Below are 26413 nucleotides of genomic sequence, written 5' to 3'. Positions count from 1 at the left end.
AGACATGTGTTTCTCTTTTTTGGTTGCTGAGTAATATTCCATTGTATATATGTACCACATCTTTTTTATCCAGTCATCCACTTTTGGGTATTTGGGCTGCTTCCATGTTTTTCCAATTATCAATAAAGCAGCAATAAACAACCCACATGTCTCCTTTTAATAACCAGTTACTGCAGCCAAATCCTGTGGTCTATAAAGAGGCCAGTTGAAAGAGGTGAGGAGAGGGAGGGAGGAAGAGAAGGAGGGATTACCAGACTAACTTGACAAATAACAACAGTGTCCAAAAGGCAAGAGATAACAAGTGTTATCTTGGAGGCACCGGGTTGGGGGTGGGGGGGTGGGGACCCTTGCAGACTGCCAGTGGAATACAATCGGGTGCAGGTGCAGCTAATATGAAAAAAAGAGGTAACTCAAAAAGTTAGAACTCTGTCTAGCAATCTCATGATGTGGTACACCTCCAAAGGAAATGAAAATAGGACCTTGCAGATATATCTGCTTTCTGTATCCCTCGGTCCTTTGCAGTGGTTTTCACAATAGCCAAGATATGGAAACATCCTGTCTGCCAACAGATCAGGAATATGATCACCTTCCCTTTCCCTCCCTCCCGCCAACACACATACAAATCCTGCTATTTGTAACAACAGATCAGCCGATGAAAATTTTCAGGGCATTTGCGAATTAAAATAATGCAGACAGGCAGCTCTTCTGCCTACCTGTGACAAAGCAGGCATTTCTTTTCGCAAATCTTCCCTCTTTGCGTAGCAGCAGCTCTGCTCTCTGCTCACCTGTGTCTATGCAGGTGTCTCTTTCTTATCCTTTTTTTACCTGACCTGTTCTTTTAAAATGTAAAAAAAAAAATAGAGAAAGAAAAAAATACTGCATGGTATCACTCATATTGAATCTAATATATATATATAATATATATATTATATATATCATATATAATATATATATATCATATATAATATATATAATATATATCATATATAATATATATTTTATATATATATTATATATATTATATATATAATATATATATTATATATATATATATATATATATATCAAACTCACAGAAACAGAATAAAAAAGTGGTTTCTAAGGAAGGGAGATTAGAAAAGGTTGGTTAAAAAATAAAATATGTTTTTCAGATCCAAGAGAGGGTCTGAGCATATTATGTAAAATATCTCACTGTAGTTGATAACCTTGACTTTTATGGTTGATATAGAAAGACAAATATGTAAGGTGATATGTACATAGGTTGGTTGAATGAGGTCAATAATCTTACAGTGGAGGGCCCTCCCTGCTGTGCAAAGGGTTTAAAGCTCAGCACTGTGAAGCTGTCTGCAGCCACTGCAACATGAGCTCAACCCCTGGCCAGGGAGCTGACCCACATGACATGGCTGACCTCTTCTGGCCCACCTGATGCTCCCCTCAGCAGTGTATCTCAGTACATCTGCCTATACTGTCCCCAATCTGCCTCTGGTGAGTCCTCTCACACCCCCCCCCCGCACCCTTGGTTTTTGTATGCATAAATAAATAAGTCTTTAAAAAATAATTTTACAGTGGAAATATTTGTCAGATCACGCTTTAAATGTCTTACAATATTATTTATCAGTAATATTTGAATAAATTTGGAAAAACATGAGAAATTCATAGAATACATCATGGTAATTTGTGCTACATATCCCTGGTGAATAGATTCCTCACATGTTGTTTGGTGACACAGCTATCACTTTACATATCTATTTCTCCTCATATCTATTTGTGTGGTGAGTACATTTGAGTTTTACCCTTTTGATGAATTTCAGTTGTGCAGAACTGTCACCTGTAGTTACACCGACTTTGTTCTGGATCCTCAGAACTGATCCACCTGTATAAGTGAGAGTTTCTACCCTTTTCGTGTTCTTTAAAAAAAAAAAAAAAAACAGGCCACATGACGAAGTACATTGCTGAAGGGAGCAGCGGGCAGGTCAGGAGAGGTCTGTCACACCATGTGGGTCAGCTCCCTGACGGGGGATCGAACTCATGCTGCAGTGGCTTCGGAGAACTTCATAATGCGGTGCTTTAACCTGTTGCGCCACCAGGGAGAGCCCCGTACGTGTTCTTTTTTAACTTGGCATTTTCTTGTGCCTCTGGGAACACAAAATGAAGTTGAACTTTATAGAGAAATCATTTAACTATGCTGCTCACTAGTCTAATTTATGAGAACTCATTTCATTCAACTGAGAATTCAGAAGCTTCATAGTCTGTGGGAATATATCAGAGCAAAGGATGATATTTATGACCGAAAATGGGCTTCCACTGTCTGCCAGGGTCTAGACCAATGTGAAGGTAACTCGTGGAGAGACCAGCAGGTAGAAACCTAATTTGCCTGAAATTCTGCGAGATCATTTCTAATGGAAGGAACTGGGTAGCCACAACTGGCCAGGCGAATTCACTTCTGAATGCAGAATTGATTAAACATTCATATTGAAAAAAAATCACAGTAGCAAACAGTGAGTATAAGTTGCTCTAGCTAATTCCTTGGATGAAAAACCTTAGCTGTGTTTCCACCAAACATTTTGTTGCTGAAGAGTTGGTTGTTGATGGACCTTTTCTCCCATATAGCTTTCATTTCTGAATCCTCACATCAGCGTTCTTTACATTTTATGCTATTGATCTGTAACATTTTCTTGCAAATAACATATGCTCAACCATGTTGCAAACCTCTGAATTTTCCTGTCACTGCGCAGTAAACCTCCCACATTACAGAACTCATTCTAAAACTGTGTTTTGTTTCTTGAAATCCTTAGCAGTATTTTTTCATATATTTCTCAATGTATTACCTCACAAAGAATGTGAGGTAATATAACAGAAAAATGTGTAAATATAACAGAAAAATGTTAAGAATAATTAAATGAATAAAATGGCATACACCATAGCTCAGCTTCAGAAATAGAACATAAAAATGCTAAGAAATCTTCTGGAGTCCTTCTCTGAGTCCATCTTTAATTTAATTTTATGTGGTCAGAATCTGGTCTGCATGACATCAGTTCTTTAAAACTTGTTGAGCCAGGATTATTAACTAGCTCATAGTCAATTGTGCTGAATATTTTATTGTGGTTAAAGGGAATTGTATATTCTTAACTTACAGGGTACAGTGTTTTCCAAATATCTGTTATATTTGTGGTGCTTTTCAAAAGCTTGCTTGGCCTGCCAATTTTTTGTCAGCATAACATAGTAGTTAATGAACTGTTTTTGTTTTTTAAGATTTATTTATTTATGCATATAGGAACAAGGGTATAAGCCAGAGGTGTGGGGGATGAGAGGATTCACCAGAGACAGAGTAGGGAACAGATTGACTGAAATACACTGCTGAGGGAAGCAGCAGGCAAGACAGGAGAGGTCTGCTGCGCCATGTGGGTCACCTCCCTGGCTGGGGATTGAATTTGTGCTGCAGTGGCTTCAGAGAGCTTCATAGTACTGCACTTTAATCCCTTGCACCACCAGTGAGGGCCCAAGTTAACTGTTTTATGTGAACACCTCTCTCAATGATGTGGATTCATCTAATTCTCCTTAGAGTTCTGTCAAGTTTGGTATATATATGTATATCTTATATATATACATTTTTGTATGTGTGTGTATATATACATACACACATATGTATATGTGTGTGTGTATATATATATATATATATATATATATATATATATATATAAAACGAACCCGCCTTGAAACCCATCATCCCCAGCAACCAAGCTTATACCCTCTAGGAATCAGAAGATAAGATTCTTCCTTGGGGAATGCAGTCAGCACAAGAGAAATGATAAAGATAGGTAGCACTGGGTTTTCTTAAAATAAATAAATAAAAAGGCCCAGTCAGATAATACCACAGAGGATCCCACTGTCAATGACAAATCCCAATGCCCATGGACAAAATGACAGGCCAGCTTTTCCCTGCTTTACATGAGCAAACTTCTAAAGTCCTGCACATCTGAAAAAATTCACAGGATTGAAGAGAAAGTCCCAGACAAACCTAAAAAAATTCCCAGAAACTTGTAGGACTGAGATTGCAAGAAGATGAAAAGATAAAAAAAAAAAAAGAACAATCGTGGGTCTATTCAGAGAGGAAAAGAAATCACATCTGAGAAATAAGAACGGCATTGTAAAAAGAGAACAAGAAGAAAAGAATACATAAAGTAAATATATCAAAAGATACTTTAAATAGAAAGCTTAGTAAAAAAAAAATAAGAAAGAGCAAACAAGATCAAGTAATCAGAGTTTCAGAAAAAGAGTCAAGACGACCAAGGACTTCAAAAATTCAAGAAAATTTCTGTCATGGAAGAAAATAATTTTCATGACTAAAAACCCCACTTGCTGCCCGAAAAATCTATGAAACAGACTCAAACATGGAAAGTCAGAGAGATATCAGAATATTGAGGATAAGAAAATAAGAATGACTAAAGACTCCCTTGCAACAAACTGGATACTCAGAGACTATAGAGGAAAGACACCTTTAAAATACTGAAATGTCCACTCCCATTTGAGAAATCAGCATCCACTTGCACTGCCAAGTGAGAAGGGCAGCTCATGTCAAGGGAGTACTTTGTACAAGCAGGAAGGTCCTGGAGGACATCCTGGAGGAGATGGCCCCAAGGCAATGAAATTGGTAGAATATTTTATGTAGCTTTGGTTTTCTGCCATTTAATTGTCTTGGCAGGAGATTCAAACAACCACAGAACATTTGGGGCTGATGTGGAGATACTACATGTACAAACAGGCAAATAAGGAGGCAAAATAGTCATTGTAACTGAGAAGGGAATACAAAACAGGGAAAATAACATGTACCCTACTGCTCAGCTGTTGATACATCTCTAGATTTAGCTCTTCTGGACATAATGGGAGGATGATGAAAACATGAAAAGGATGAGGGTGGTGGGTAAAGGAGTCAGTGGAAGAGCTGTGTGCTCATCATCTAACAGTGGGAATTTAATCATAGCCTAAAACTTAAGGCATTATATATGCAAATGTAGGTAGATTTTCCATGGCTTGTCATTGGCAAAGCAGAAAATGGGTAAAAGTATTGAACATTTTATGCAATTAGCTTTGCATAATTAAAAAATAGAAACCTTGATGTTTTCAAATTTGTTCACCTCATTGGATTATTTTGAACTGGTTTAGTTCAGGGATTCATGCATGAGCTCATCCTTTACCACCCTGGTTTAGGAATGTGTGCCGGTCTCTGGAATCTGCCCTCATGACCACTAGGTGGCAATAGTGAGTTACATCTGGGCCAGAGGACTTCTGAGCTGTCTATTGGGCATCAAGCATGTTGATGGTATCATAAGGGTTCTGGGTTCAGTTATGACCTAAACAAGTTAGAATTTGTGAAAGGAATTCTTCCAAGGTTTATCTTTGAGTGAAATAGAGTGTAGTAGGTTACACTTTCTGTGGTGGAAGCACTGTGGACTGAAATGCCATTGAATATGAAGTCTCAGATGGAGGTTTAAAAGTCGCATAAAAAAATAAAATAAAAGCTGCATAAGTACAATGTGTTCTAGAAGACCGGACGACGATACCTGGGAATTTACTGATAGGGATTCCAATACAAAGATTGAACTATGGCTCATTCAGGACCCATTTTGCTCTTTTGAAAAATTAGGTCTTTGCATCAGATCATCTCAAAATACCTGTGTGCTCTATTAATCTAAGATTCTTTTACATATTAAAAAAACTGTCCTTCTTACTGGAAAAGAACTATTAAACATCAAGAAGAGAGCAAATGCCCCCCAAACACTCATCCCATTATTAACATTTTGACATTTCAGTCTTATTTCTAGGCATATCTATGTGTGTGGGGGTATATTTTTTTATTTTAAAAATACATTTCTGAAACTTTAACTTAACTGAAAGTCTCCAGTCATGAAATATAAATCAAGCCCTTTCCCATTCACATTATGTCTGTTACTCTCTCCTTTGGGCTCCAGCACAGATTTTCCCTGGCCTCTTCCCTGACTGCCAGCCTCGCCTTCCCAATGCATTGTTCCGCCTCTCTCTTCACTTGGAGTATCTGTTTTCTCTCACAAACTCAGGAGGAAACACCCTGCATACTACAAACACACCAAATCCCCCTTCCTCCTCTTAGGGAGAAACGTAGTGATTGGTGCTTATGGCCACATACTTCCCACTTGGAATGATTCATTCCAGCCCCTCTTGGGCAAGGCTCAAACCCATGGTCTCAGCTGAAACTACACTCTTGAGCAGAGAAGACTCATCTGCTGAGGGCCCCTGCATCTGTCCTTGTAGTTACTGTCCAATAATCAGTTCAAATGCTGGCTAATGTCAGGCATGTCTGCTCGGCACCCTCCACCCCGGCCCTCGGTGCTCAGCCTTTACTCCTGACTTCGTTATCACCTCTTTTCCTAGGTCAGTTCAGCCGTCACAGCCTTGCCCAAAAGTATCAGTAGAGGTGGGGTTCATGTTTACTAACTGAAAACACTCTCGGCACCCCACTCCACCCTCCACACATCCCATATAACCCTTAACATGTATGATAATATATTGGTGCTACTGTTCACCATTTATCTTGAATTTCTTTTTTAAGATTTATTTATTTATTCATACAAAACTGGGATACAGACCAGAGGCTCAGGGGTGGCGAGAGATTTCACCACAGAGTGGGGAGCAAAACAGGCAGATCGATGAAGTACACTGCTGAGGGGAGCAGCGGGCGGGTCAGGAGAGGTCTGCCATGCCATGTGGTCACCTACAGGGCAGGCAGGAATCGAACTCATGCGGAAGTGGCTTTAGCTTCTCAGTGCTGCGCTTTAACCCGCTGCGCCACCGGGGAGGGCCTATCTTGAATTTTAATATGCATTTAAATTGTGGTATTTGCAGAAGCATCAACTTATGTGTAATATGTGCAACTGATGTATTTTAAAGACCCGTAGGGGAAAAGTGTGGAAAAAACCCATAAGGATGATTGCATGGCAAACACATTAATTGGTTCCTAATTTATTTGTATTTTATGTCTACCAATGTATTTTCCATTTAATCATTGTTTTATATATGCATCTATTTTCAGTTAAATTTCCAGATAAAAATTCATTTCTTCTTTGTATTTTTGAAGGTTTTAGTATGGTAGTGAGAAATTATATGTATGGTCCATAATGAAGTTTCTATTCTGATTGTCAATTTAATACCCAAATTATACATCACTTTCTGGTTGGTGTTTTAAGGCTTCTCTACAATAAAATGGCTAATATTTAAGCTTAATGAATAGTTAAAATAAATAAAGTGAGTAGTTAATAAATTTCAGTTATTTGCATCACTCATAAGAATTTTCAAACTCATGCTATTTTTAAAAATAATAGTTTATTTTTACATTATTTTTACTTTTTTTTCATCTCAGTTGTAACCCCATGGGGTTCTCATCACCAAGTCACTCATGTGCCATCACCATAGTCAAACTCATGCTATTTTTTTTGCATGCCATTTAAAAAAAAATCAGCTGAGTCTTCTCTTATATGGAAAAGTACTATTCATTTCTATGTAGAAAATATAAGGCAAAAGGAGACATCTGTAAAATAATTTATCTTGAATGAAATAGAGGTATCCCTGGGGGCTAACCTTTAAGTTAATTAGAAAGTAAAAGGAGAATTACAACCCGTGCACCTGCCCCACCACGCTAAATGCCATTCCCATACCTGTGATGGCTTTTAGTGAACAGCAAATTTTTCCTTATCGAGATCTCCCAAAAAAAGAAATTTCAGTGCTGATATCACAGTCAGTATGTTTATCTGTATGGATCAGGACAAATCCCGTGTTTGTATATTTCTGAAATCTATCTAGGTTTTTTTTTTTTTTTCAGTGCTGCAGTATATAAAATAGCTATTAAAAAGGCTATTACAGTAACCTAAATCAGAGTTAATGCTGACTTATGCCAGGCAGTGCCAGTGAGAAAGATAAAATTGATAGAATTTGGTGGGGTAAGGAAGAGAATATTTTCAAGGAGGAAAGCAGTAGCGTGTACTGACCGAGGGAGTGGGCTCCAGGTCCGACTGCCTAGTTTCACAATCTGTCCTTGCCAGGCCCTGTGCCCTCTGTGCTGATGAACATCTTCATGTGTAAAGTAGGGCAACGATACTAACTTACTCGTGTTGCGAGAAGAGCATGAATTTAACAACGTGTTTGATTTTTAACTTAGAGCAGAGCACATTACCTTTGAAGCAAAATGGAAGCTACAGCTATGGGCGTGGAAAGCTATCAGCTTATACAGTTAGACTTCGCTAAGTATGTTCCAGTCTGTGACAGACTGCGCAGGCGAGGGTAGTCTCAGTAGGCTCTTCCATACATCCGTGCTGTGAGGGAGGGAGGTTGTGTAACCTTCTGAGGTTGGCAGAGTCACCCTCAACGACCCCCAGCCATGAAACCATCCATGACACATTTCTTAGGTCACACCCAGCCATGAAGGAATCATGGCTACGAGGAGAAGATTTGAAGAAGAACATAGTGAGTTTGGTTTTGACTGTTTTGAAATTAAAATTACTCAGATTATGTGAAGAGGTACCTGGATATATAGGTCTAAATGAAAAGTGGGCTGAAGGCAGGAATTTAGGGGTCTGGTATAGCTACAAACCAATGAAAATGCATGAGAGTTTCCTAAGGAGAAATGTTACAGTGAGAAAACACAGGACCCATGACAGTTTCAAGAAATTCCAGTTTTAAAAGCTTCAGCGTGCAAGTTTAGGGAGGGCACAGACATTCCATTTATAACAAATGCTGTTACTGCCAGTTATGGCCACAAGTACAGCTGTTCTCATCCTACGTTTTCTTGCTGAACAGAATTCAGGCACAGGAACCAAATACCGAACAAAGAAGGACCACATGATGTGTAAGCTAATGTGCCTGTGCATTGCTTACTCTTCCACCATCGGGGGGCTGACCACGATCACTGGGACCTCCACCAACCTGATCTTCTCTGAGCATTTCAATATGTAAGTGACGTTACTGGGCCAAGGTCATAATGAATGGGCAGGACACAACGAATGTCAATGATTCTAACCAATTTCAGAAAATATAAAGAGCTCAAAGCTTCATTGAGTTAATTCTCCTTTATGCCCATCAGAACATTTACAGGTCTAGACACTTTCCCTTCCGTGAGAGTTAAATATATCAGACACAGTGATTTAGCTAATGGCTCTGTATGCCCCAGTAAGCTCTTGAGATTCAATTTCTGACAGTCTTCTCTGATCAAACAGGAAAGACATTTTCTTTATAAATATTATTGCCAGTGGTCTCTAGCAAAAGTAAAAAGGCATTATTTGTAAGGGACGATTTATGTAGGGCTTGGAGACTGACATTTGAAATGAGATGACTGAGTGTTAAAAAGGTTCCAAATACAGAAGGCTTGGCTTTGCAATTCAAAAAGATTGACAGATTGGATAATCAAAACAAATGATAGAAACAGTGTTCTAAGTACAAGTGTGTGGTTCTTAATGGTAAGTTTAAATCTTGCTATTAATCCATTGCCAAATATGGGGCTCTGGTTATAGTCAGAGCCCTTGAGCTAAAAGTTCCATAATTTTCAGTGATTTACATTATGAATTTGAACAACAAAGAAGTGTTTTAATTTTCCAAACTTAATTTTTTATAAATTACAATTAAATGAGGTAAATACTTTAAAAGTACTTGGAACGATAAAAGAAGTACTGAAACAGTAACATGGAAGTTCATGCATTTATGTGAGAGCTGATATTGATTCTACCATCAAGCTACATCTTCAGGTTTTAATAGGATCTGAAGATAATTTGCAGAGTTCCAGGAATATGAGCAGCATTGAAAATTCCCTAGAAAGAATTTAAATTTTTTTCATAGGAAAATTAGGGTTCACAAGCAAGAAAATTATATTCTAGAAAGAAAATTCACAAACTCTACACACTTTCTGAAATTATTTGTGAAATGTTGTACATGCATAGTTTTACCAAGAAATCTAAGATTCAAAAAGGCTTACTCTCCATCCTAGAAAGAATGAGAACTTAGGCAGAGATATAACAGCTCTGAGACCATGTAGCTCAGACCTCCATGTGTAATTATTGTATCACGAGTACACATTCATCAACAAACAACTTCAATAACCAACTTAGAATGGAATGTTTAAAGGATATTTGGCTTATAAATGGAGCACTTCTGAAATTCACCGTGCTAGGAAGATTTGTGAGATGTCTCCCCTAACTGCAGGAAATGTATTTCATCTCTTTCTAGAAACTGGAGTTCTATCCTTTCTCATGCAATCTCCAAGTAAATGATTCCACATCTTAGATCTTTCTTGAGTTGCTTTCTTAGATCTCTTTTTCAGAAATTTAGAGCATTTTTTTATTGTTTTATCCTTGTTGGTGTGAGAGAACTGCTGATTTCTACCATTCCCATGAAATTACTTGATATGGCAAAGGAATCCATTTTGGGTTTGCCTTTGTTCTTTGTGTTTTTGCACGATGTATTAACCAAATGTTCATCTTTTTATTTAACTGTTCACTTGACTTACTGAATGCATTAATCCATTTGCAATGGCAGGTTGAGAGCACTGTGGTACTTTGAGCAAATGTTTCTAATCTAATTCTCCTAATCACAGAAATGTGACCAAAGTAATCTTTAAATTAGAAAATGTTTAAAGTGTGCTTTAAATGTGTTCATTTGTTTTCTTCAAAAATGTTGTTTTAATATTAGCAATTATATACAAGCTAGGGGAAAATGTCAAGTATCCCCTTATGACAGAAAATGCTGAACTAGAAGTAGGGGAGAAAACATCCCTTTATGGAAAATATAATTAATTTTATTAAACAAGCCAGGTATTTAATAAAATCTTAAATCTTCACATTAAAATTACAAAAGCATCCCAAAGCAACAACAGAAAGAAATACATTTAACTTTATTGGTAAAAATTCCAGAAACTGAAAACAACAAGGAGAAAAAAGATTATATACTTTGTTCAGGTGTGTGGAACTGGAGAGAAATTGCCCTATATTTCCAAATTCACTGTAAAAATGCCACCATTCCCTTTCATAACTGCCTGCCATCATCTGGAGCCATACCAATGATCATTTTGAATCCCACCCAGCCCCAGAGAATGAGTGAAGCCTCAGAGTCAGTGATTTCCTACTATTCACATTTAGCAAACTTCTTCCCAGTAAATATGAGGAAAATTTGGTTAACACATTTCAAAGTCTTTTTCCATCCATCTATACAGATATATGTGATATGGACATATATTTATATGTATAGATATATACATAAATATATTTGATCCCTTTTTTTGCACACAAAAAAATAGCAGCGAATTCTGAGAAAGCTTAAATTTTGTTTCATGCCAATAACAAATCTTCATTCATTCACTCATGAACCAACAAACCTTTGTTATGACTGACAATGTACTGGGCACTGTTTTGAAGCATTTTAGAGAATGCAAGCAATAAACCTGCTAGGAAGATTCCATCTGGCTGTCTAGACAAAACATACATATGTAAAAGCCATTAAATACGTGAACATGATAACATTTGTATTCCAAAACTATGTAAACTAACGGATAGTGAGCGCCTGTCATATAATCCAGATATACTACCATGAACACATCTCCCAAATGTCCTTATCATGGAGGTGCTACAATGATGATGAAAAGCATATATTCTTGTGTCAAAATGACCATGTTCAAATCTCAGCACCCTCCACTTATAAACTAGTTGACTTGAGGCAAATTATTTAATATATTTAAGTTTGTTGCCTTGCCAGAAAAATATGATCTTGCTCTTAGAAAGTTGTTAAATGTCATTTCCATCACTGAGTAGCACACAGCAGGTGTTCAAAAATGTTGATAATTATTATTAGAGCTGAGAAAATGGGCTTCAGCTTAGCCGGTAAGTACAAAACCAGGATCAATCAGACCCCCCAAGAGCTGTCTCCTGCTAAAATTACCTCCCTGAAAAACTAGTTGAACAGGCACGCTAAAAGAGGACTGAAGGCGGGAGGGGGGGGAGGGAGGGGCTGGGGGTACACTCTCTGGTGGTGCAACAGGTTAAGTGCAACACTATGAAGCTATCTGCAACCACTGCAGCATGAGTTCAATTCCCCGCCAAGGAGCTGACCCACATGGCCACAGACCTCTCCTGTCTCGCCCACTGCTCCCCTCAGCAGTGCATTTCAGTAGATCCATCTGTTCTGCTCTCCACTCGGTCTGTGGTGAATCCTCTCACCCCCATACCTCTCACCTGCACCCCAGCTCTTGTATGCATAAATAAATCTTTAAAAAGAAGAGGATTGTGGGTATATGAAACACACGTAGTCACTAGAGAACATTTGTTTATACAACCTTGTCCTAGTTTAAAGGAGATAAACACCACATTTCTGGAGAAAATGAATGTAAATAAGTCATACTCCCAAAGCACCAGAAGCCTATAGCAGGTTCTGGAGGGAGGGACGGCATGGGTGGTAGAGTTTAGAAGAGCAGAGAGTGGAGTAACTGGTATTCTGGGAATCTGGGAGCAGCAGACGAGTTCAGGTCTGTTAGTAGTGTGCCAACAAAAAGGGGCAGAATTAGACTAGTGATAAAGTGATAGGAGGGTTGTTGTTTTTTAAGATTTATGTATTTATGCATACAAAATTGGAGTACATGCCACAGGTGCAGGGGCAGTGAGAGGATTCACCAGAGACAGAGTGGGGAGCAGAACAGGCAGATTGATGAAGTAACTGCTGAGAGGAGCAGAGGGCAGGTCAGGAGGGGTCTGCCACCCCATGTGGGCCACCTCCAGGGCCGGGGATCAAACTTGGTCGCACTGAAGTGGCTGCAGTGCCTTGTAGTTCTTTGCAGTTTAACCCGCTGCACCACCAGGGAGCGCCCGATAGGAGGCTTTAGATGTAAGATGTCACAGTGAGAAATTGGCCAGTAACAAGGTGTGAGGAGCCAAGGGTTAAAAGGGGTTGAGGCAATTCTGGAAACTTCAACAGAAAATATGGCATGTTTCCTGGAGAAATTAATAAATTTGATTTTAGAGATACAGAAATGGACTGCTCAAGCTTATCCATGGGGGAGATCTTTAGCAGGCATCTGAAAAATAAAAATGCATTGTTGCAATACATTTGGAGGCTATAAATAAGTATGAACATTTAAATCCTGAGTTTAGAAGGGGTCCTCAAAGGAGCAAAGGGATAAAAGAATTAAAACCTGATAGACACTTGGGAAATACTGACTAGAAAAAGTTGAGAACAAGGGCCCTCCCTGGTGGCGCAGCGGGTTAAAGCACTGCACTGAGAAGCTTAAGCCACTTCCGCATGAGTTCGATCCCTGCCTGCCCCGGAGGTGATCCACATGGCGCGGCAGACCTCTCCTGACCCGCCCGCTGCTCCCCTCAGCAGTGTACTTCGTCGATCTACCTGTTCTGTACCCCACTGTCTCTGGTGAATCCTCTCACCCTCTGCATCTCTGGCCCGTACCCCAGTTCTGTATGAATAAATAAATAAATCTTTAAAAAAAAAAAAAGTTGAGAACAAGCAGGAGCTGTGGTATCTTGAAAGCCACAGGAGAAAACCATTTGCAATGTGGAGGATGAGAAGCAGGAACATATAGAAGGGCCAAGTAGGAGGCTGCCGAGGGCTTCTTTGAGTTCTCAGTGGAGAGCAGACTGCGCAGGGAACTAGGGCACTGTGGGGCGCAAAGAGTTTTGCTAAAGAGTTAAGGAGCAGAGGAGTGTAGCGAGTGGGGAGAGGAAGGCAGCTAGTTAAATGCTACTTTAAATTTACCTGGGAAAAAAGAAAGGAAGGGGTGGTGAGGCTTCTTTTATAAGGGAGATGTAGGTTTGGTTCTTTGTCTCAGAGAATTGGGACATTTGTATTGTTAAAACACACACACACACACACACACACACACACACACACACACAAGCAAGGTGTTTCTTAACCCTGGACTGGTTAAAGCAGATGTGGGTGAGAGACCTGTAGGGAGGTGACCATGGCAGCGTTTATATTGATTTTGATTTTGCTCTTTTCCTCTCAGACTTGTCTGGCCATTTCTGACCCTTTTCCATGGGTGCCGGCCAGAAGGTGCTTTAGTCTTGTGGCAGCTTTTGGGTTGACTTTTGCCCACGAGGGGATGGGTGACTTCAGGTGTTTGGTTTAGAAATTATATTCTTTGTCTTCCATGTTGTATACTCACTGTATTAGAGTTCCTTTTCATTAAAAAAAAAAAAAAGCAAGGATATAAAAAAAAAAGTCAGTAATAAAAAGATAGAACAGAGGATTAGGAGATGGGGAAAAGGGCAGAGAATGTTGCCTAAGTCAGGTGAAAGCAAAAAGGAGTTTGACTGGGTAGAAATAGAATCTGGGTAAAGAAGGCTACATCCTCCTATATGCAAATGAGAGGGAAGAAGAAAACCTTTGAAAACAGAGAAATTTCAAATCCTGCATGTGGCCCGCTCATTTCACAGATGAGGAAACAGGTTCACGTGTTAGCGTGATGATCCTCGCCAGGGGGCGCGGGAGGAAGAGACCAGCAGCCCCAGTGCCGCTGGCTGTGCTTTCCACTCTGCCTCTGTGGTCCACTGCTTCCTCCCAAGCCAGGTGTGAGGTACTTTGTCCACAAAATTCTTCAAAAGCAACTTGCAGCCAGTAACGATTAAGGACTGTATTGGTATTCACCTTCACAGGTTGCATGTTCTTTCTATAAAATATAAAATTGCACACATCATAAATACTATCTGAAAGAGTTGCAAAGCTGAGCATGTGGCGAGTTAGACTAACTCATTCCCTTGTCACTTGGAATGTGAGCTTCAGGGAAATACTAACCAGGCAAAGCTAGAAATATCTTGAAATCTAGTGTCTGTGGCATGTAAGTTTCGAACCAGTGTTATTAATTCACTGCTAATCTGAAGTAATCTTTGGAAGAGGGCTTTCTGGAAGTAGTCATTATTCCACTGCTTCCTGTGCAACCATACAGATTTATTCCATGAGAATTGGTTCCTGCATTAGGTAAAGGCTACTTCCTCCATGCTCTCTACCAGACTGAGGCCCTCCTTCACTGGCTCATTGTTCCAGTCATCACTCACTCTTTCCTTCTCCAAGCGCTGTTGTTAATAAATGCCACCCTGCAGTTAGCCCAATTCTTCCCACTCTGGTTTGTAAAAGACCCACTGATTCTGTCAACTTCTTTACTTGTGGACACTAGTTCTGTCCATTTACTTGTTATTCCCATCTCCTGTTAATATAAACTATGTCTGCAATTCTCTAAACTTTTGTCATCATACCACACAACCCCCCTGGGGGTTGCAAGCTTGCAGAGGCTGAATGAATCATTGTCTTACTCTTCTTTTCACCCTCAAGGGGCACAGGTAGGTGATCAGTAAATACTGATGGAGGTGAACTATACTAAGACATAAATGAATTGCTGATTTATACTTGGGGATTATCTAAATAATTCATCTTTTGATCTTAAAATTATTAAGGAAAAAGTGGGAACAGCTCCTTGCTTTTATAGCTTTGATCTATCAATATCATTTAACAAGTACAATAGTTATTAGTTACAGACAAAACACACATATCAAATTAAAAATGAGAAGTTATTACAAGTAAAATTTCATAGCTTGCTGATGATCACAGTATATGATTTAGCTTGAGTGTCTGCTGTGGACGGTCAGAGAATAGAGAAGGAATCTGGATATAGCAGTCTGGACTCACACCTTGGTTCAGGTTGCCATCCTGCTTTGGTGAACATCAATTCTTTCATCTGAAAGGTGGGCTCAGATTTAGAACCTGTAACATTACTGAAGGATTAAATAGCACGATGTCCATTTGCTCTGGCAGAGGGTCTGGTGCACAAGGTCTTGCCAATGATGCTGGCCATTGTTGCTGCCTCTCTTTTGTGACTGCTGCTACAGATCTAAAACTTGCTGAAGCATAGCAAGTGAGTATTCAGAAAGAAACCTCTGGAAGTACACAAATAAAGAACTGAGAAGTGCCTTTGACTCAGAAATAATCAAAACAGTCATTAATCAAAAGGATGATTATCAGTGTGGACACTAGCTAAATGGCCAAAATCTGTTACAAAGCTGTGAATTTCCACACCTGCATCCATTCTTTTGAGACCATTTCTGTGTATCTCATTAGTGTTAAAGTTATTTATCATTTTGCGTTGGGCATGTCAACAGCAACAATAATGTTGTCAACCCTGACACAGATATATATAGCATAGACCAAAACTGTCTCCATTATGATGCAATCATTTCTATCATTGTTCTACAATATCCTTAAAACAGAGAGTTTGTGTTCCAACTTATGGCTATTTTAGAATATATGTGGCATTTTCTATTTTTACCTGGGAGGTAGAGTCGTGGACACTGTATTTTCCTGCAAAGAGGGTGTGTTTGGAACACTCCTCCTTTGTTCAAAATCCAATTTGACTGCACAATCTGTGACCTTGAACAATCCACTTAACCTTCTGGGACTCTGTCTTCCAATCTAAAGAGGAAATATAATACTTTCCACAAAGGATTTTTGTTAGAATTAAATATGATTAGCTCATCTGCTCTTCCTTCACCACTGCCTGACTCTGAAACATAAAATGACATGGCTACCTTTTCAGGTCTACTTATTTCCATTTATTCTTGAAATTATCATATCTGTTTCTTTGGTTTTATAATGCCACCTATATATTGGTAACTGCCAATTTGGATTTTCTAACCTGCCTCTTGCTTTCTGCCCATACTTAGTAATCTAACGTGACCACTTGGGACACTAAAGGACACCTCAAATTAACGTGCCCACAAACAGCATTCTTCATCTACTGCTCCACTTGTTTTTTCCTCAGACTACAGTGCTATAAATAACATTTTTTACCATTTCCTACATTTCACTCCAAGATCCTTAAAAGATATTTAAAAATCAATAACCTTCTCTTCATCTTGGCTATTCTCAATCTAAATTAGACTAAAATCTACTCTATGCCTGACGCTCTTGCAGAAACTTGTCTTCCATACAGGATTCCCTGTAAATTTGTAGGTTATCAGTTGTATCGATTTAGTGACCTAAAACAACACAAATGTATTATCCCACAATCCTTTGGGTCAAGAGTCTAGGCACAGGTTAGCTGAGTCCCTTGCAGAGAATTTCATCAAGTTGTCACTGAACCTGTAGTCTACACAAAAGCCCAGGTTCCCAATCCAAGCACATTCAGGTTGTTGGAAGAACTCAGTATCCTGGTTGAGTTACTGAGGTGTCCGTTTTCTGTTGACTATTAGTATGGGATCACACTGGCAACTGGAGACCCCTTCCTAGACCCTTACCATATGTGGCCCGTTCCTTTGGCAACATGGAAGCTGACTTAGGGCAGCAAGAAAGTCTCCTGGTTAAGGACTCAGCTAATTAAGTCATGCCCACCCAAGGTGATCTTTTTTATTAGTTCATCATCTAGCGATGGGGACCTTATTACTAGTACAGAACCGCTCCACTTTTGCCATAAAAGTACCCAATCACATGAATAAAATCTCATTGCATTCACATGTTTTATCCACATAGGAGATGATTGCGCAAGACAGGTGTACCAGAGGCAGAAGCAATGGGAATCCTCTCAGAACTCTGTCTTGACTTTCTCCTCTGCAATTGTGAGAATCCCCATAGCAACATGGTGTATAGAAATGACAAACTTACATAGGTGTTGAAGTAGAAAACATTACTAGCTTAGTCTACTTAAGTTGGCATCCAAGTCCAAATCCCTTCTGGTAGTCTTCAAGATGACATCCAATCTGCTGGCTATTTCTTCAATTTTTATCTCATGTCACTTTAAACTCAGCACTCACAGCCACACTGGCCTCTGTTTGATGCTCAAACACTCCAACCTCATTCACACTTCAGGGCCCTACTTTTGCTATTTTATCTGTCTAGAGTGCTATTTCCCCTGTCTAGAGTGCTATTTCCCAGCCATTTACATGACCTACTCCTTGCCATTTAGATTTAATTTCAAATACACTTTTCTTAACCACACTATATAAAATGTCTTCCTCCCCTTAGCATCTTTTATTTTATTGTTGAGCTTCATTTTTTGAATCATTATATGCCTACCTACTATTGCCTGAGTGCCTCACTCCAGTGAATACTTTATGAGAACCCAGATTATATTCACCTAATCCCTGGGAATACGAAACGACCGGAAGAGTATCTGGTACCTGGTAGACACCAAAGCACAATGTTAGATAAAAGAGAATAATTCTATCAGGTTTAAATATACTTAGTATAGTTCATGATGGAAGAAATCTTTAGCTGCTTTAGCACTTACAGTTGCTGCATTGATAGGGTGTGAGAAAGTGGGACAGGCATAGCCCTTGTGAAACAAATCTAGAATATGCCATCCTTTCAATTATCATTCAAATTATTCATAGATTCATAAATGTAAAGGTTATGGTCATGCAGGACACAATTCTGTTGTGATTGTTTATATGCCTCCTGACTACTGAAGAGTAAACAAAATTAGGCTTTAAACTTCTCCAGGCTTTCATATTTCTAAAGGAACTAAAATATTGAAAAGTCCCTCTTTGGCCAAACAGATCTTAGAGGATTCTCTGCAGTGGGTGGGAGAACAATGCAGCCAGATTTTTAAAAAAGATTTATTTATTTATGCATACAAAGCTGGGATAAAGGCCAGAGGTGCAGGGGCAGTTAGAGGATTCACCAGAGGCAGAGTGGGGAGCAGAACAGACAGATTGATAAAGTACTCCTGAGGGGAGCAGCAGGTGGGTCAGAAGAGGTCTACCACGCCATGTGATCACCTCCGAGGTGGGGATCGAACTCATGCTGAAGTGTCTTTAGCTTCTCAGTGCTGCACGTTCACCTGCTGCACCACCAGGGAGAGTCCAGCAGCCAGATTTTTAAGGTATGAGCCACAAATGATGAAAAGTGAAATGGGGCCAAGGACATTGTTTTCCACCTGATTCAAGTCACATTTCTCAGTGTCTTCAGGCTGTGCAGGATGAGTCATCGACCTGTAATCCAAATCTAATGAATTGATGGGATCAAGCTTAAGTCTTTACCTCTTCATTTTATTTTTCAATTGAAAGCAACAAACTTTTTTTTTTTAAAGCAAGCAATTCTCAGTGGAAACTCATGAACATGATAAAATGTATTTGCTAGCATTTCTTATTTATCATTTGTCATTTTCTAATTGCATAAATAGGTAACTTAACCTTAATGCACTTTGAGATAGCTAAAAAAAAAAGTCATCTTCAAGTTGCTATTGATAGCTCCAGACCCAAGGAAGTTACTTTTTATAAGTTTAAAAAAAGTATAAAATGTTAGAAATCTTCCAGACCCAGGGAAGTTACTTTTTATAAGTTTAAAAAAAGTATAAAATGTTAGAAATCTGTATTTTGTTATTGTCTTAACTTCTAAGCCTTTGCATTATCTAGGAACTATCCTAAAACAGGGAAACATTGTACCACACATAAGTGTGGCTTATGTTAGGCACAAAACATTTCATTTATTTACATAATCTTTCCTAATTAAAAACATACAAGGTGTGATTAACATAAAACAAGAATTTAAAGTCTATCATTTCCATAAAGCTGTCCACATTTCATGATTTCAAACAGAAGAAAGATATTTTTGAATCACTTTCACATATTCTCTTTATTCTCTAGATATGCAATTCTGTCTTTGTGTTACTGAATCAAGAAAAAAAGTGAAAAACAACTCTTTCTCAAATTTCTTTTTTCTCCCACAGTCATACCATAGTCATAATAATATGAGAATTTTCTTGGAATTTACACTGCAACTTGAAACAATAAATGTGAGGTTACCAAAGAAACTGTACTTATATCTGACTTTTTTCCTTGAGTCTGTTTTGTGATTATGTGAGGGAAAGAGTGGAAAATAACTGGGAGAAATAAAGGGAAATTTGATGTTTCCTTAAAACTCTTAATTATCTTTGTCTAGCCAGATTTATTCCATGTGACTCAGTCCCACAGTGTTGTCTAATTCTAGGATGAAAGGGCTGCTGCCTCCTGGTAAGACGATGGCAGTTGTTTTGGGGTAGAAGAAAAGAGACAAATGACTGAGAGTCAGGATGAGGCAGATCAGAGTCCCTTCCTCGGAGCCTGGGATAACTGCTACCACTGAGAAATAATCACATACATTTGTTCCATTTAGTTAATCTTCACCTGTTGCCCAATCTGCCTTTTGGCCTTTCTTCATTCAAAGGTGGATGATTTGTGTATTGTCAAGCACACATACATGCCCATTATACCCAGTTCTTGTGCATGTAATGAATAGCAGCTACTGTACTAGTCTCTTTCACTAGCACTTTCTTAGAGAGTGAATAAAGGGAACCAAAATCATCACATGCCTATTCTTGCTTTGATAGGGAGCAGCGATAACCCAGGAGACACACATCAGGAGACAAAGAACTCAACTTTTGATACTGAACTTAGCGAGGAGCACAACTCCTATCTGCTTTCTTGGCTGGTCCTTCAGAAAAAGTGTGAACAGCAAGGGTTTCTCTGTGTTCTGCCTATGAATACGGTTTTTTTTTTTTAAACTTTACTATTATTATTATTATTTTAAGATTTATTTATTTATTCATACCGAACTGGGGTACAGGCCGGAGGTGCAGGGGGTGATAGGATTCACCAGAGAAAGAGTGGGGAGCAGAACAGGCAGATGGACAAAGTACACTGCTGAGGGGAGCAGTGGGCAGGTCAGGAAAGGTCTGCCATGCCATGTGGTCACCACCGGGGCCGGCAGGAATCGAACTCATGCGGAAGTGGCTTTAGCTTCTCATGCGGAAGTGGCTTTAGCTTCTTTGTGCTGTGCTTTAACCCGCTGCGCGGGAGGTCCTGAATATGTTTCTTTATTATCACACAGGCGCTACCCTGAATGTCGCTGCATCAACTTTGGATCGTGGTTTATGCTTTCCTTCCCAGCCGCTATTATCATTCTATTCTTGTCCTGGATTTGGCTTCAGTGGCTTTTTGTAGGATTCAAGTAAGTAAATACACCATGTTAATCAGATAAGTAACAGTGTCTCGGTTCCAAGTTCTCAGCTGCTCAGCGAATGCTCTTTCACCTTTTCCAGGAATCTCTGCATTTCTCATTCATAAAACAACATTGGCTGTGGGACAGTTAATAGAAAGCAAATCCATCATGTCCCTTTTGAGCCAAGACATATTAATAGGTCAGAAGCACATAAGGAGCTCATTAGGCAGAGGATGCAAGACAATTTGTTAAAGTGGAATTTGAAGAGTTCTCCTCTTCTCTTGGTTTACTGTGGGGATTCCCTTTGGTTCTTGAGCTACTTTAAACTGTAATATGCAGGGCTTCTTACTTCATATTAGCACCAGAATTGGTATGTCCTTGAGACAGTAAAATAAAGACACGAGAGGGTATGCTGTAGAAAGAAAATGAGCTTGGAATCAGGAGGCCAGAAACAAAACTGTCCCTCTCCCAGCCCAGATGCATGCTCCTTGTGAGTCTTGATCCTTTCTCAGACTCAGCTTCGCCAATGGTAAAATAACAGAATTTAAATGGAAGATCAGAAAAATACTTCTGATACTGTAGAAGTTGACCACATGGATGTCCAGGTAAGAATTGTTCATCAATAAAGAGCCACTAAGAGGCCTCACTGGTGGCCTATGGGGGTAAGGCTCAGCACTATACTCTCTACAGCCTAAATTAAATCTCCAGCCAGGAAGGTGACCCACAGCAGACCTCTCCTGTCTCACCTGTTGCTCCCCTCAGCAGTGTATTTCAGGACACTGTTCTGCTCCCCACTCTGTCTCTGGTGAGTACTCTCACCAACCATACCTCTGTCCTAACCCAATTCTTATGTGCAAAAAAAAGTCTGATATAGGTATTCAAGGAGAAGTTGCAACTATTACTTTGGCTAAAAGTTAAGTGGCGGTGCCTAAGTATCAATGAATTTCATGTCAAATGGCAGCCAACTTTCAAAATTACAAAGACTATTTGTTCCTCAGCAAAACCTGAAATGCTGCATGTATATCCACAAAAACAGACAACCAAACTCCCCCAAAGGGAGCAACATGCCATATAGCAAATTTTGAGGATCTTTTTCTTGAGAAACAATTCAAATTCATTCTCACTAAATAATGTCAAGAACCTGTGAATAGAAACAACAGCTTATCCACCAAGCCAGTGAGACTGAAGTTAGCTCTTTCTACTTCCTTTGAAAAGCAAAACCTTACAATCAAGGACTGTTTCATTCCTGTTTCCAAATTATCAAAAGTTAATCATGCAAGGACTGATAGTCTTCCTGCTCCATTCTTCTTCCTAGTTTTTCTCCAGAGCTGCTGCAATTTTATTTGTAGTAGGGAGATGGTACCAATTTAAAAACAAAACAAAACACAACTATTTGTCCAGATTGCGTGAGCAGCATGTGACAGTCCTCCTGGTGAGGCAAATATGTGGAATGTCACTGATTTCAGCAGGTGGGCATCAGTGGGGAGAGGCTAGCTGCATACTAAATGCCTCTTTCTGGAAATCCAAGCCTTTGGGGGTCTATTCAATTGTACAGGTAGCAATACAGGATGCGGGGTCCGGAACCCAAAAGCAACAGAGAAATTTTCTGTACACACACACACACACACACACCTGTTTTGTGGTTTGTTGTTACATATAGTGCCTTTATAAAATATGATTGCAACCATTGTCATTATTTTGAAAAGCCCACCAGGTATAAAAGAGAAATTAAGAAGATAAAGGGCAATTTCACTGAAATGTGTTCTCTATGAAAAGCAAAATCCTATGAAGTGCACTCATTAGACAAAGTCCATCCATCACAATCAGCCTATGTTTGAGCATCCAATGTTGGTTAGACACTGCACAGCTTCATGCTCCAGCTAATTTTTCAGTGTCCTTTTCAGTTCTGCCAAGGTGCTCACCTCCAGAGGTTTTAGATCGACAAACAGAAATTATCAACCACTCCCTTGGAAAGCTCCCATACATTCTGATTAGTGTGTTAGCTGTTAACACAGTTAACTCGCCCATTATAAATGACCCCAACCTACCTGGGAAGTGAAGCTCATCGATCATTGCCACCAGACACATTTAAATGGAGAGGGTGATGCATTGTCATATGCTTCATCGGTTCCTTTGTGAAGGCATTAACCTTCATTTGTAGCAAAAGCCAACTTGGCTTTTGACTTTAACTATTTATTGTCTCCAGCCAAGGTGACAAAATAGCTATTTGTACAGGGTGGGAAATAGTTTCTAAGGAGTCTCATCTTTTTAAATTCTGTTTCCTATTCTAGAAATGTTTCTCAAGGGTCCATGGGTAGCATTATATTTTATATGCTGTGTTTGTGTGTGTGTGTGTAATATTGAATCAGGTAAAATTTTGAGACTAGCACTAGTTAGCAATTTAATCAAGACTATAAAAATTTAATATTACCTCACTGATTGTAAATGCAACAACGTTCATCTAATTATTTCCGGGGGGTCAGGATATATGAAGAAAAGTGATTCTGAAGGTGTAGGATGGATGAATTAAGTATTGAGAAAACTCTGATTCTCTAAAAAGAATCACAATCTCAACAAGTCTGAACATCAGTTACAGAAAAATAAATAACACATTCTCTTTGTGTGATAACTATTCTCACGCCACCTCAGCCTTCCTGCCCTCTCCTCATAAATGTCTCTTTTTACCCTTGTGCTTTTGCAGAAGGAAATGTCCTTCCTTCCTTTCTCTTTTCATATGCTTTATTAAGGTATGAATAACATGCAAACAGCTGTAGGTAGTTAATGAACACATGCAGGTATTTAATGATGCGCATGGAGATGTTGTTGCACCCACACCACCTCAGTCTGAATGCCATAAACTTTTCCATCACCTCCAACAATATTTTCCTTTCTTTCTGCTTATTCTTTTTCTTTTGTGTTGAAAGAAAAAGGTCTTACCATATGACCTAACCCCTTAACAAATTTTTAAATATATATAATATAGTATGGTTCCCTACTGGCCCTATTTGCACTGAAAAGCTCTAAATCTTCTTCTGTGTAACTGAAGTTTGCCTTCTTTGGCCAACACCTTCCTCTTTCCTCTCCTTAAGCCCCTGGCACCCATGTATGCTCTGCTTCACTCTGTTTGACTTTTTTGATCTCCACATATAAGTAAAATCATACAATATTGATTTTTTTCCACGTCTAGCTTCTTTCACGTAGCATGCTGTCTCCAGTTCATCCATATTGCAGCATATATTATGTCATATTCCTTTTTATAACTCAAATTCCATTGCATGTTATACACATGTTAATATTCCATTGTATGTGTATTCTACTTTTTTCTTTATCCACTCGTCTCTGGATGGATGTTTGAGCTGTTTCCATGTCTTCACTGTTGTGATAGCACTGCAGTAAACATGAGAATGTAGCTATATCATTGAGATACAAATTTTTACTTCTTTGCATATATATTTTTTCAGAAGTACTTTCTATATTGACATAAAAAGAGAGTAACTGAACTATTCATAGTCATTGTAAGAGATAATCCATAAGAATCTAGGTATCTTCACATATTTCTTTCTCTAGTGGGATCTCTTATTATTTTTTAAAGATTTATTTATTTTTTAATTTATGCAGACAAGGGGTAGGGTGCAGGCGAGAGGTGCAGGGGGTAAGAGGATTCACCAGAGACAAAGTGGGGAGCAGAACAGGTAGAGCTACTGAAATGCACTGCTGTGGGGTGCAGCGGGTGGGACAGGAGATGTCTGCTGGGCCATGTGGGTCACCTCCCTGGCCCAGGATCAAACTGTGCTGCAGTGGCTGTGGATAGCTTCATAGTGCAGAAATTTAGCCCTCTGTGCCACAAGGGAGGGCCCCTAGTGGAGTCTTTTAAAATCTATGTCCAGAACTGTGCTTCACAAACACTATCAAGGACTTGAAGACCTTCAACTTCTAGTGAGTAAAATTAGTCACTAAATTTTATTTTAGGATCACTAAAATCAGAAGCTAGAAGATATAGGAACTGGAAATAAATTGGATGCTATCAGAATATAAGGGGTAAAGAAAGTTGAATAAAAATGTAATAGAGTAGAACTTAGTTCTGAGAATAGACCTTGTTTGGATTCCATCCATGCTAGTTATGTGACATCCCTAACCTAAATTACAACTCAAGTTTAGAAAAATCAAGTCAATAGTGATGAATGTGATAACCATCTCTTAAGTTTGCAAAGGTGCTGTTGAGCTGGTAAGCCAAGTGTTTGCTGAGTACACCTGTGTTTAAAGATAATGGACAAAGATGACATCTGACACTTCTCCTGTGCCCAAATAATTTAGCTCCTTCATAAAATAGGAGATAAACACACACACACACACACACAAAATCAACAATCAATGTATACACAGATACAGAAAAATATTTTACTGCAACTCCCCATCTCCACCCCCCCCATCCCCCTTGGTGTAGTGGGTTGAAGCACAGCACTCAGAAGCGAAAACCACTTCAGCATGCATTCGATGATCCCCGCCTGACCCCGGAGGTGATCCACATGGCCTTGCAGACCTCTCCTGACCCGTCCACTGCTCCCCTTATCTGCCTGTTCTGCTCCCCACTCTGTCTCTGGTAAATCTCTTCTGTCCCTGTGCCTCTGGCCTGTACCCCAGTTCTGTATGCATAAATAAATAAATAAATAAATAAATAAATAAATAAATCTTTTTGAAATATTTTAAAATGTTTAGATATATATAATATATATCAATCAGATATAGAATAAAGGGTTGGTTGAATTAGAGATATGTGGCACATTTCAAAATTTTGATAGAGCAAAGATTGTGGGAAAGGAAAAGCTCAGTTAAAGATAGCGTGGAATATAGGGCACAAGAGGATTCAAAATTGAACAAAAGTATAAAAGAAGGGAGAGGTTATTAAAAGAAAGACTGGAAGGAAGGTGAAACGCACAGCTTTCTGTCATTAGCAGAAATACTGCTATTTTACGGTGCCCTCCCAGAAAATATCTTCTATAAAGGGGAACGCCTTCACTTAATACTTTTTTCTTTTCAGTTTTAAGGAGATGTTCAAATGCGGAAAGACCAAAACTGTCAGACAAAAAGCTTGTGCTGAGGTGATTAAACAAGAATACCAAAAACTTGGGCCAATAAGGTAAGATACACACACACACACACACACACGCAGAGTGCTTTATTTCTCTAAAGGCAAATAAGCATGTGTTATCTGTAATGTATTATCACACTCCATAAGGGTCCGGAATGTGCTTGCCTTTTTGAGCATAACTCAACATGACAGATATTTGATGAGAACTTAGTTGAATAGCAAAGACCCACGGAATCTTCAAGTCCTTTGCTAACTGCACTGAAGCTGGCAAATGACTGATACATCCAGTTTTGACAATGTTAAGTGTTCGGTTACAAATTCTCCTGATGAGGGCAAATGTCTT

The 26413-nt window shown here is 39.1% G+C and overlaps 1 protein-coding gene across 1 annotated transcript in view; it reads left to right on the top strand.

Moving 5' to 3' along the window:
- Window positions 1–26413, top strand: part of SLC13A1 (solute carrier family 13 (sodium/sulfate symporter), member 1) — a 68420-nt gene that overhangs the window by 26759 nt on the left and 15248 nt on the right. The window contains exons 7-9 of the mRNA XM_004677170.2: window positions 8826–8977; window positions 20871–20990; window positions 26020–26118. Coding sequence (XP_004677227.2) covers window positions 8826–8977; window positions 20871–20990; window positions 26020–26118 — 371 coding nt within the window. The remainder of the gene's footprint in view (window positions 1–8825; window positions 8978–20870; window positions 20991–26019; window positions 26119–26413) is intronic.

Source organism: Condylura cristata, unplaced genomic scaffold, assembly GCF_000260355.1.
Source record: "Condylura cristata isolate star-nosed mole 26May11 unplaced genomic scaffold, ConCri1.0 scaffold00005, whole genome shotgun sequence".
NCBI classification, from domain to species: domain Eukaryota; kingdom Metazoa; phylum Chordata; class Mammalia; order Eulipotyphla; family Talpidae; genus Condylura; species Condylura cristata.
The sequence above is the reverse complement of the archived record's forward strand: the minus strand, read 5'-3'. Positions and strand labels throughout refer to the sequence as shown.